Genomic DNA, 13,058 nt, shown 5'->3' with positions numbered 1-13,058 from the left:
GGAAGAGAAGCACTCTCTTCTTCTGTGCCACTCTGTTCACACACACACACACGCACACGCACATGCACACACACACACACACAGTCAATCCATGGCCATACTCTGCTTTTATTTTCTTCACAGCACTTCCTGAAATCATATCATAGACTCATTTGTTTACTGTTTGTCTTCACCTCCATGAAGACTGGGAATTTTATCTGTTTTGTTCCCTACTATCTCTCCAGCACTTGGAGCAGCACCTGGCACATAGCAGGCACTCAATAAATATTTGCTGACCAAATGAATTAATCCAGCAAGAAAGAGAAAATTAACAGAATTGGGAAGACCAGTCAGAACAAATTAACCCAAGAATATGTTGAACTCCCCAAAATTAATTCATTTTAAATTACTGGTCATTTGTTAAACAGCCAACACTGTCTACATCACACCAGACATCTATTCTGCAATACGTGAAGACATTACACTTGTATGAAGTAGAAAAGAAACAAATCTATTGTCAGAAACATTGGCGACGCATTGCAGCAACTTGGATGGATCTAGAAGTTATCATACTAAGTGAAGTCAGTCAGAAACAGAAAGACAAATACCACATGATATCACTTATATGTGGAATCTAAAGTATGACACAAATGAACTTATCTATGAAACAGAAACAGACTCACAGACATAGAGAACTGACTTGTGGTTACCAGCGGGGAGGGGGAGTGGGGTCAGGTTGGATTGGAAGTTTGGGTGAGCAGATGCAAACTATTATATATAGAATGAATAAACAACAAGGTCCTACTGTGTAGCACAGGGAACTATATTCAATATCCTGTGATAAACCATAATGGAAAAGAATATGAGAAAGAATGTATATATGTATAACTGAATCACTTTGCTGTACAGCAGAAATTAACTCAACATTGTAAATCAACTATACTTCAATAATTTTTTTAAAAATATCAGCAACGCACTTAATGCTATACAAAATTCCATTGTAGTTGTAACGACAATAACTCACATTAAGATTTTTCTGGTTGGTAATATTCCTTCTTGAAACTGCTCAGTGCTTCAGTATTACAACTGGCTCATCATCCAGATTATTAGAAGATTTAACTCTGCTTTATTTCTCTACTCAGCAAACATTTCAACAATTCAATATTTATTACGTACCAGGCATGTGCAAGGATTAAAGAGATAAATCAAGATTTTTGGATTTACAGGCTACAGACAAATAAAAGACCTCACAGCTGGATAAAGCACCAACTAAAAATTAGTTTTTCTTTTGTAGCAGAGCCCTTAAATGCACCTCTGATGTATTTGCCATCTGCCTTTTATGTAGAGCAGAGTGAAGACCCTTTAGGACTCTGGACAAGTAAAGCAGCATGTGTCTTCATGGAATTCTGAATGGCCCTCAGAGTTCAGAAATGTTAGATAATTACTAAACAATATCAGAAAAAAATAAAGATGCTACTTCCTTTACACAGTTTAGGCATTTAAAACCTAGTCTCAGGGGCTTCTCTGGTGGCGCAGTGGTTAAGAATCCACTTGCCAATGCGGGGACACAGGTTCGAGCCCTGGTCCGGGAAGATCCCACATGCCGCGGAGCAACTAAGCCCATGCGCCACAACTACTGAGCCTGTGCTCTAGAGCCCGTAAGCCACAACTACTGAGCTCATGCAACACGACTGCTGAAGCCCACGAGCCTACAGCCCGTGCTCCACAAAAAGAAGCCACTGCAATGAGAAGCCCACGCACCACAGTGAAGAGTAGCCCCTGCTTGCCACAACTAGAGAAAGCCCGTGCACAGCAATGAAGACCCAACGCAGCCAAAAAATAAATTAATTTTAAATAAATTAATTAATTAAATCTAGTCTCAGTTTTGTGAAGTAATATGTATATACTACTCAGTTACCAGTGGTTATCTCAAGGTAAAGGGATAAGAGCTGATTCTTAATTTCTTTTATATGCTTTTTTTCTTGTCCAAGTTTTCTACAATTTAACATTTGCAATGAGAAAAACAGATTATTTTTAAAATATTATTTTAAATCTATCAATGAACTATGAATCTTTTCTATTGCTGTTTAAATTATTGAAATTAAATCTACAGGTCAAGTCCACGTTAAATTTGTCTGGTTCTCATGACAATTAACATTGTGCTTAATGTAGGAAGGAAATAGAGGACTAAAGCAAAAAGTCCATTTTGTGTTTGGTTTCTGTGGCATCTCAAGTCTCCTTCTCCTGAACTTGTCTATTTTTTTCTTAGGCTGGGTACTCCATTACACTCTCCCAGGAGTTTGTGTGAGATGGAAGAACCCACTGTTTGGGTTTCCCAAGGACTAAAGCCTGTCCTGCACTTAATGAACTTATTTCTTTGAGATAACTTTCTGCAAACGACAGAAAATATACCCTAGATCCCTGCTAGTACTCATAACACAAAAACATTCATTTACAAACCATAGTATATAAGAGGAATTCCTTCTTGGAAAATAATAATAATAGCTAACACCTACCACAGGCACCTGTCACCCTGTGCGAGTACCCCATGGTACCCATTCTCATAGGGTTGGTCCTCATCCAGGGGCACATGCCAGTGCTTTACTGCTATTACTGCACATTGACATCTATATCAGACCCTACGATGTATTTATTATTATCCCTATCTTAAGGACAGGAAAATATTTGGGATCAGATTGAGTTGCCCAAAGATACATGCATACTAACCCAGGTCCTTCTGATTCCAGACCCCAACTAACCACACAGACCCAGTTCTGGCTGAGGACTGAGCAAGGTCACTTCCTTTCACATGTGGTTCCCAGCTTAAGGAGTGAGTTGCATGAAGTCCATAAAAAGCTCCTCACTTTTAAATTTAATGTATTCACTTTATGTCTTATTATCTAGATTCTAAAAATTAACATATGGAAGTAGTATCTATCTTTTAAATTATTGTGTATCAAATATTTCTGAGTCATCGTGAAGAACCTCTAGGTCTATACTTGCTTAAAAATCTATTTAGCTCATACTTACTTTCATAATGTTTCAAAAAGAGAAAAAATCAGAAACAAGACTTTTCAAAGAAGGAAAAAGCAACATGATGCAAGGGAAGCCGACTAGAAGATGGGGCTGAAAGCAGAGTAACCAGACACTAATTAGAACTTCACACATAGTTAAAGGCTGAAGATCTGAGTCAGGGATATAGGGGGATTCTTTCAAATCCTTCAAAACTGAGTATTTATTTCATTAGTTTCATTTTCATAGAAATACATAATTTACTGCATCTTGGGTTATATACCCTCTCTCAAGTAACTATGGCTGGAGAAACTTATCAAATACCGAGAAAGACAGATCCAGTTCATATGAAAATATACCTTCTAGGGGTTTTTGTATCCTGTGAAGCTTAATGAGGACACACAGCACTTTTTTTCTAAGAACAGCAATAACATTTTGCCTTGCTGCTCTTGAGAGCAGTCAGGCACAGAAGGGACAGCTGGGGGGATGGAGAACGACCTCTACAGACATGCATGAGTCTCCTGGCAGAAAGCTGACGGACACAGTAATTTGAAATCTTCTGCTCATTTCTGCTGTTTCCTAATGAACTAAGTCATTTGGCACAGGTAATTCAGATATCAATAATGCAGTGAGATCATGATTATCTCATAGGATAAAGAAAAGCCCAGAACCATGTTTTTCCAATCTGGTAGCAGTTTTTGAACAGTTTTAGTTGTTTCAGTCAGCAAGTCCTCATTCATAAAGTTTACATATAATTGGGTCAGAATGGACTTAGTGTTATAACTAGTGATAGAAAGACCACCACCAGACCAAGACTGACCCTTAATGAAGGATCCTAGGACTTTATTGCAGCTCTCAAATTTAACCAAAACCCTTCCTGCTGCGTCTCATCAGCGGGCCACTCCAAGTAGGTCTTGGTGTTCATGATCTTCCGCAGCTTACAAAAACGCTGGGGGATGGCCTTTTTCTCAATGGGCTCCAGCAGAATGAGAATGGCAGCATCGTCGTTCTCATCAAAGAGACGAAAATGGGAGAAGTCCAGCTCGTACTTGCACCACTCACTCTTCACAAAGTTCTCAGAAAGCACAAAGATGGTTTTGTGGCTCTTTTCAATGGAGTCAATGATATTGTCGATAATCCACTTGCCAGGAATGAAGTCCCGCTTGTGAAGACACAACTTAAAGGGAGGTCTGAAGTGCTCCAGCTCCTGGACCATGAGGTTCTCCACCCAGTAGGAATCCCGTTCACTGTAGGACACAAAGGCGTCATAGCAGATGTCCCTGCGGGGGGGCCTTCCTGGGCTTCCTCTTGGCCTGGAGCCAGGCCCACATCATCTTCATGTACCACAGTCCGTGGAAACGGTGGCACAGAACTCCCACGAGCAGGAGCGACAGGAAAAGGGCACAGCACACGGCAGACACCACGGCTGCCCTGTGGCATTCAGAAGGCGAGAGCCGGGTGTCCCGAACCCGCTGGCCCCGCACGGGGGATGGAGAGTCACACAGGTATTCTTCTGGCCAGTCGATCAGGACCTGGGCCAGGGACTGCTGCCCCTGTGTGAAAGACAGGAAGTCACAGGAGCAAATGAAGCTGTTGCCACCAGCTTCCAAAGTCTTCAGTTTTTGAAAAGAATCAAGTTGCTCCTTAGAGAAAGTATTTATTATATTTCTGCTGATTCTCATAACTAATAATACAGGTAAAAAGGAAGCATCTGGTAGAGTCTTCAACTTATTTCTGGAAATATAAAGTTCTTTGAGTTTTGGCAAAATCAAAGAAAATGAATCGAGATCGTTATTGCTAATATCTAAAATTTCCAGTGTCTGGGGAATGCAACGGGTTAAACTTTGTATTCTTGTGCTGGATAAGTTCAAGTATTTCATTTTTCCTGGCCACTGACAAGTTTCAGGCATTGAATGAAAATTATTCTTACTGATATCAAGGTTAGTCAGGTTTTTCAGAGTAAGCAAAATTTCTCCAGTTTTTTCTAATGATTTCAAACGATTCTGCCTTAAAACTAAGGTTTTTAGTAAGGGCCAGGCATGCTCACAGGCGGAGTTTTTCAAGGTTTCTTCAGACATTAAGTTTTCACTGAGATCCAAATATTCTAATGATTTTAAATGTTGTGAAAGTAAACAAGGAACCAGAAAAACCTTACTGTTTTCTATTGTGATTCTTTTAACTTTTCCTGTGAGTGAATATATATTACTCAGATCATGAAATAAGAAAAACTGTGGAATATGCAACTTCCGTATTGTTAATGTCTCCACGTCACCTAGGTGTTTAATTGTCTCCAGAGTCAATGTCCTAAAATCACCAACTCCATCATGGGTACAGTCATCAAACTCTACTTCTAAGCCTCCAGAAACATAATTAAACAGTTTCACAACTTCAGGAAAACTTTCGTCAGTGATTTGCACATTTCTAAATGTAAACTTTTTAATCGATGTATTCGTTTCATTGATGGATACTTCTGAAAAATGAAAAGTGTTCAAATCAGTATCTCTCAGTTCTAAATGTTCTAAGGAACTTAAAATATCTACAAAAATCTCCAACAGTAAAACAGGCTGCTTCAGATGAAGAATCAGATGGCTGATGTTCTGGATTGACTTTAAACTCTTTGGTGCATATGCCTGCAGATTTGGAACATTAATCTCAAGTTTCTCAAGAAGAGTTAGCCCAGCGAAATCCTTTTCCTGAATCTCAGTGAAGCTGTTACTATTTCCTACTTTCAGGATTCGCAGATTTGGGAGATGAGAAAAAAGAGATCTTTCCCCGAGTGTTTTGTATAAATTTCCCAGTAAGTTTAAGAATTTCAAGGCAGAAAGGGATCTGAACCAGGAGGATGAGAAGTAAGATAAACGATTATAGGATAAGTCCAAATATTCAAGACTCCTCAGCGAAAAAAAAGAATCTTCCTCCACCGTGTGAATTTCATTGGCCCCCAGCCTCAGAGTCCTGAGGTTCACACACCTCCGCAGGTCGCTGTTGCTGACATAGGTGATCTCATTGCTGGACAGGTCAAGGCTTTTCACAGCTGCCGTGAGCCCTGAGGGGATGGAGTTTAAAGATCTGGAGCGGCCATCGCAGACACCAGTGGGGTCACAAGACAGAGAAGAAGCCTGATCAGAGGCTCCTTCCTTGGGGAGGCTGATTACAGACCCCAAGACCCACACTGTCCACAAAGCAGGTGGCATTGTCCAGTGATCTCACCTACAAAGAAAAGAGGTTCAAATGAGTGATTGTGTTTGACAGCATAGCTTAATTCCAATTCTTGAGAAACGTTTTGTAAGATGTAGCACGTGCGTACACACACACACACACACACACACACACACACACACACACCCCAAGACATAACTGACAGGGAAATGGAATGTATGAATAAGGATAAGGATAAAAAATGAATTCCCTGACACATCCAGCAACAGACCGCCACTGAACAATGACTTAAAGGCACAGTACCATCTAGGAATATGCAGCAGGACCAAACGTGGGTTGAAAGATGAAAGTAAATGAATGATGGAGGATGAAAAAGCAAGCAGTTTAAGGGCTAGGCTTAACCATATGCATTTACAACCTCGTATTTGTGTACTTCAGATCTTATATTGGAGCATGCCCCTTGCCTGTCCTGATGCCCCCATGAGTTAGAGATCTCACAGTGCCAAACCACAGCTCTCCTTGAACAACTTTCACTGAATACAGCTCCAGGTGGAGCATGCTCTTTAACCAAAAGAAAAAGGTCCCATGCTTGTCAACCTGTCTTGCACTTGGCAGTAGCAGGTGGAAGGGGTGCTGAGAACCCCAGGCAGAGCAAGGTGGTTTGTTGGGCGGAGGGACAATCAGACCATCAGAACCTTCTCATCTGCAGTGAACTAAGTGCAGGAAGCAGTATTTGACTTAGCACATTTTTCAAAAGATCATTTTGGGGAAACAATCAACAGTATTACCTTTGCCAGTACTCACGTGTCCATCTAAGGGTCAGCCTGTTTCAGGGCTCTCTAATCTGATCCAATGTCTATTTGTCTATCCTTGTACCAGTAACACACTATATTAAATATATGACATATCTTCATATCCAGGAGAGCAAGCCTTCCTCCCTGTTCTCCTTTAAGTGAGTTTTAGTCTTGGTGCTTTGCATATTCTTATAAATTACAGAATCAGCTTATCAGTTTCAAAAACAAAACCCACTGATTTTTTTAAAATAACTTTATTTATTTTATTTTTGGCTGTGTTGGGTCTTCGCTGCTGCACGTGGGCTTTCTCTAGTTGTGGTGAGCAGGGGCTACTTTTCACTGCAGTGCGCAGGCTTCTCATTGCAGTGGCTTCTCTTGTTGTGGAGCACAGGCTCTAGGTGTGCGGGCTTCAGTAGTTGTGACACTCGGGCTCAGTAATTATGGCTCACGGGCTTAGTTGCTCCGCGGCATGTGGGATCTTCCCGGATCTTCCTGGACCAGGGCTTGAACCCGTGTTCCCTGCATTCCCAGGCAGATTCTTAACCACTGAGCCACCAGGGAAGCCCAAACCCATTGATTTTAGTTGGCAATGCCATGACTCTATAGATATTTTGGAATTATTGACATCACTACAATATTGAATCTTTCAATCCATGAGCAATCCATGAGCATGATATATCTTTCCACTTATTTGGGTCTTCATTACCACAATAATGTCTTATGATTTTCTACACAGAGGTCTTGAGCATATTTTGTGAGGTTTATTTCTAGGCATCTGATACTTTTGAAGTTTTGAAAATAGTATTGCTTACTTATATGTGGCATATACCTATATATACAGAGAGAGAAATTCAATTAAGTTTTATATATCTACCATGCATTGAGCAACCTTGCAAAACTAATTCAGTAATTTCACAGTTTGTAGATTCCTTTCAATTTTCTACATACACAATCATATCATCCAGGTATAATGATGGTTTTATTTACTTTTTCCAATCCTTATACCTTTACTTCATTGTCTTGATTGGTGAATGTTGAATTTTATCAAAATTTTTTTTTCTCCCTGTAACTATTGAGATAAGAACATTTCCTCCTTCACTTTGTTAATAAATATTGGTGACTACAATGGATAAATGTGTTAAAGCAACCTTGCATTTTTAGAATAAACCCACATTCGTCTGGATGTATTATCCTTTTTATATATTGCTGGATTTTATTTATAATATTTTGTTTAGAATTTTTTAATCTATATTCAGAAGTAAAATTGCCCTACAAATTTCTTTCTCCTAATGTCCTCATACAGTTTTTGTTGTTGTTTGTTTTTGTTAAATACATTAATTTAACAGCTACAGAATGATTCAGATTTTCTTTTTATTCTTTTGTCAGTTGTGTTTTTCAAAGAATTTATCATTTTCTTCCAAATTTTCAAATTTACTGACATAGTTGCTTTCATCCTCTTATTGTTTTAATGTCTGCAGGACCTCTAGTCTATTCCTTAGATGATATTTGTGCCTGCTTTCTTTCTCAATTGTCTTGCCAGAGGTTTATCGTTTTTATTAGCATTTTTTTAAATTTATTTATTTTATCCATTTATTTTTGGCTGTATTGGGTCCTTGTTGCTACGCGCGAGCTTTCTCTAGTTGCAGCGAGCAGGGGCTACTCTTCGTTGCGGTGCACGGGCTTCTCATTGCAGTGGCTTCTCTTGTTGTGGAGCACGGGCTCTAGGCACGCGAGCTTCAGTAGTTGTGGCGAACGGCCTTCAGTAGTTGCGGCACATGGGCTTCAGTAGTTGCAGCGCACAGGCTTAGTTGCTCCATGGCATGTGGGAGGTATCTTCCTGAACCAGGGATCAAACCTGTGTCCCCTGCATTGGCAGCCAGATTCTCAACCACTGCACCACCGGGGAAGTCCTATCAGCACTTTTGAATAATCAACTTCTCACTCTACAGAGCCTCTATTTATTTTCTATTTCATTAATTTCTACTCATATTACTATTTACCTCCTTCTGCTTTCTCTAGATTTATTTTACGGTTCTCATTCTAATTTCCTGAGATAGATGCTTCCTCATTAATTTTCAGCCATTCTTCATTTCTAATATATCCATTTCAGGTCATGCATTTTCATCTAAACACTAGTTTAGCTGTATTGTCCATGTCTCTTTCTCTTCTGTTCTTTCCATACTTTCTGTCTCTTCAAGTTTCATTCTAGGTATTTTCTTCTGATCTATTTTCTAGTTTATTTTCCTTTCTTCAGCTATGTTTAATTTACTGTTAAATCCATCCACTGCTTTTAAATTTTTTGATTATTACAGTTTTCATCTATATCATTTCTATTTGGTTCCTTTCCACTTCTGCTATGTCATTTTTATAGTTTCAAATTCTCTGCCAGATTTTTCAGTTTTGTCTTTCATTGCGTTGAACACAGTAAGCACAATCTGACAGCTGCAGAGCACTTTTGACAGCCTTAGAAAGCAGGGAGTTAAATGTTAAGGTCTGGAGCAGTCACGGATGGGACAGATAAGGCTGAACTAGAGGAAAACAAGTCCTCACAGGTTGCATCACAGCTTTGATTTATCTGGATGGCTTGGGCAGCCTTGATCTCTGAATATGGACTAAGATTATTTCTGGAACGCTAGTGCTCATGGGTACCTACAGAAGCAAAGGAAAATTTTCTCCAGAAGAAGAAAACATCATCCTAGCCCTTACATTTCTTTCTAGAAACAATTTTTCAAATAGAATGTCCAGTAAAAAATGAAAAACAACTGGGCACTAACGAAAGCAAGGTGATAAGCATGAGAAAAGCAGAAACAGAAGACAACAGAAACTAACCCATAGAGGCCGCAGATCTAGCATTGTCCCCACCTCTAAAACTGACAGGGTTAAGATGAAATGGCTATTACTATTTGGCACTATGTCTATCCCATTGTCTTTCTGCTTAATTGGTTGTTGAAAAAAAAATCCTCTTAGTATAATTGTACTGGAGAACCAAAATTTACCTGATTTTTTCCACTTCGTAACATATTGCACAAATCTTAAGAAATCTATACCAATTTTTGGCTAAGATTTAAGGTCAAATACGTTCATTTTTTATTTTTCCTGGCTTTTTCTCTTTAAAACATAAAATTTATAAGAGCAGAGATCTTGGGCTATTTCATATACGTATTATATGATACCTGTTACATGGTCGGTTTTCAACAAATAATAATTATTGATGATGCTAAAACTACAGTTAACAGCTTGACACTTTAGGTCAGAATTACTTGTCTCTCCTCCCATTTCCCCAATACACTACAGGAGGGGGCAGAGAACTCCTCAGTGTAAGACACTGAGAAAGGGAAGGGCGATGGCTCAAGTTAGATGGAGTGGAGTCAGATCTAATAAAGGCTGTGGATCTGCACAAAGTATAAACATCATCTGCTTAAAGAATTCAGAAAGTTGCCAGAGTGGTGAGGAATTATTAGGCCAAGACTTGGGATAGGATGGAAGTCTGAGGAGTAAGCCCGGTGTTAGAGGCGACTTAGCTGAGAGGAAGTTGAAGCCCTGTGGCCCAGAGTGAAACCAGGAACAGACGCCCACTTTAGGGCGAGGGCTGAGATGCCTGGGTGAAGCCAGACTAGAGAAGGACTCATGGCCCAGCGCATGGTAGAGAAGTGACAGTGGGCTCTCCATAAAGCCAAGCACAGAGAAAAGGCTACGCCACATGTGAACAGGGGCCTCAAAAATCTCTGACCTCTGACCCAGGGTCTCCACCTGGCTAGAAGCTAGCCTCCTAGAAATCTCCCATAAGAAATCAAAACCCAGGCCTGCCACATATGCTGGTGTGGATCCAAATATTAAAAGATATAATAACTAAGAATTTTTCAGAACTGAAGAAAAACATAAATTTACAAATTATAAATGCATATTGAATCCCAAAGAATAGAAATTCCTCATCTAGCCCCAAAACAATGGAATAACAGCCTCAAAGGGCTGAGAAAACATACCTGTTAGTCTAGACATCTACACCCAGTTAAATAATCATCCAAGAGTAAAGATAAGACATTTTCAGACATTTGTAGACCTTCATTGAAAGAAGTACCCCAAAACATATGTTCTTCAACACATGGAAAATAAACCAGGTAAGAGTAGGCAACAAGAAGCAACAAGTGGATTTTTTTAGTGTAACGATAGATAAGAAAGACAGCACTCAGAAACTCAGACATGGGTTTCCTGCATGAGGAAAAAGTAATGTAAATTTTAAATGACATTGTGGAGATAAAAAAAATTTTTTTTTTGACAAGCAAGCCTATTTGGGAGGAGTAAATACAATTTAGATTTACTAAAATATCTTTATGAGGTCACACCCAAGGTGCCACATACAGTAAATTATGCTCAATCACTGAAATCAAAACAAGATATTTAACCAACCAAGCCAAATTCTTAAGTAAAGCAATGAAAAAAAATAACTGATGGCTTAGAAACTTCCAAAACATGTTGTCAACTTCAGGTAATTTTCATAAAATTGATACATTATAAAAAGTTTAAAGAAGACACAAAGGTTCTCTGCTTAGAACAGGAAGAAGAAGAAACTTAAAATATTGGTGAATAAGTCATTTTCAAGTAATCAGGTCAGGATATTTGCCTTTTTCTTTTCTTTTCTTTTCTTTTTTTTTTGGTGTCTACTTTCAAGTCAGCCATCCTATCTCCCAGTTGCTTTTTGGTAAAGATCTGAGTTAGTAACCGTGCAGACAAGACCTTCTGCAAGATTACAAGCATCTCACCCGGCTGAATTGTTTACACCATGAACAATTTCTCTCTCTCTCCCAGCCCTTTTTTTTTTTTTCTTTTTTCAAACAGGAAAAACACTATCCTGGCTGACATCCAAGTTCCAAACACAAGTTGTCATTTATAGACGTTGACGAAGTTTTAATGGCGTGAAGCCCCCCCGGAGCAGAGACCAGGCTCGGGGTTGGGGAGCGAGAGTCCTAGGCAGATCCGAGTCCTGACCCTGTCCCATTGCTGAGCCCTGGTGGCCGAAATCCCACCTTTGGAAGTTGGGTCCCAGCGGTAAGCAGTGAGCGCAGACGCACCGCCAGCAGGACGCACCTATGCAACCTTGAAAGCCTCTACCTGAACCCCGTCACCGCCGCTCCAAGTGAAGGGGGCAGGGGCGACTGGGGCGCCCTGAGCCGCCGACGAGAGGGCTGCCCTTCGGAAACTGGAGCCACTGGCCACCCCGCCTCCCGGAACGCGGCCGGCCGCAGCGCGGAGCCCGCGGAAGCTTCCCGCGGCGCCCCATCGGAGGCTGGATGGCCCCGCCAAGGCCCGCGGGCACCGGGACGCCAAGGGCTGGGCGAACCTCGGCCGCACCCCCGTCCCTTTCCGTGAGGTCCCCGCTTCTCTCACCTCGGCGGGGCGGATGTCCACATTGCCGTGCGGGGCCTAGCAGACGGGGCTGCAGGAGCGTCGACGGCCTCGGGGCCGGGGACTCCCCCCTTCCCCGGGCCCGCGCCGCACGACTGGGGTCCCGGGTGCCGCCGACTGGGAAGCGAGGATGCCCGGCGCCCGCGTCCGCGCCCGCGCCTCGGCCACCCTGGGACCCTGCCCGCCCGGTCCGGGAAGGGCTGCGGAACGAGGAAGCCCGCCGAGCGTATTTTCGGCCCGATGTATCCGGAGAATGCGCAGCTGCCGCCAGGCCGCGCCTTCTGCGAGACGCTTAAGGCCTCCGCGTGTGATTTCCCCAGCACAGAGTTAGATTTCGAAACCAACGAGAAGGCTTATTACCCAACCACTATTTTCTTGAAGCCTCGGGCACCCAAAGCCTCTTACTGCCCTGAAACACGCCGTCTCCATTCTTCTGCGTCCTTGGACGCCCAAATTCAGGCTCACGAATCATGCCTCTCATCCACCTCCCACCCCCACCACGACCTTTTAAACACAATTTCCCGGTCAGTATATCTCCAGGGTCCACTTCCACCCGCAAGTCTATTCTCTCCTGCATTAAAATAACTCACCAGTCACTATCCAAACCAGCGCAGCAAGATTTTGCCTGAAGAGCAGATAAGGACAGCCCAGATTTTTAAAAAATTTCAATCTTGTGGCGGTCCCCTGGTGGTGCGCTGACTTTCCCTAGCA

The 13,058-nt window shown here is 41.6% G+C and overlaps 1 protein-coding gene across 1 annotated transcript; it reads right to left on the bottom strand.

The window, feature by feature from the left end:
• Positions 1–1,789: 1,789 nt before the first annotated feature.
• On the bottom strand, positions 1,790–12,605 carry TLR2 (toll like receptor 2). The gene is given in 3 exon segments (XM_029235878.1): positions 1,790–4,279; positions 4,281–6,201; positions 12,330–12,605. Coding segments are annotated over 2 exon segments (2,358 nt in total). The 5' UTR covers positions 6,186–6,201; positions 12,330–12,605; the 3' UTR covers positions 1,790–3,826.
• Positions 12,606–13,058: the final 453 nt, after the last annotated feature.

This window comes from Monodon monoceros, unplaced genomic scaffold (genome assembly GCF_005190385.1).
Source record: "Monodon monoceros isolate NGI ecotype Baffin Bay Population unplaced genomic scaffold, NGI_Narwhal_1 Super_Scaffold_20, whole genome shotgun sequence".
Lineage (NCBI taxonomy): Eukaryota > Metazoa > Chordata > Mammalia > Artiodactyla > Monodontidae > Monodon > Monodon monoceros.
Note: the sequence above shows the minus strand (reverse complement) of the source record. Positions and strands in the feature narration are given on the sequence as shown.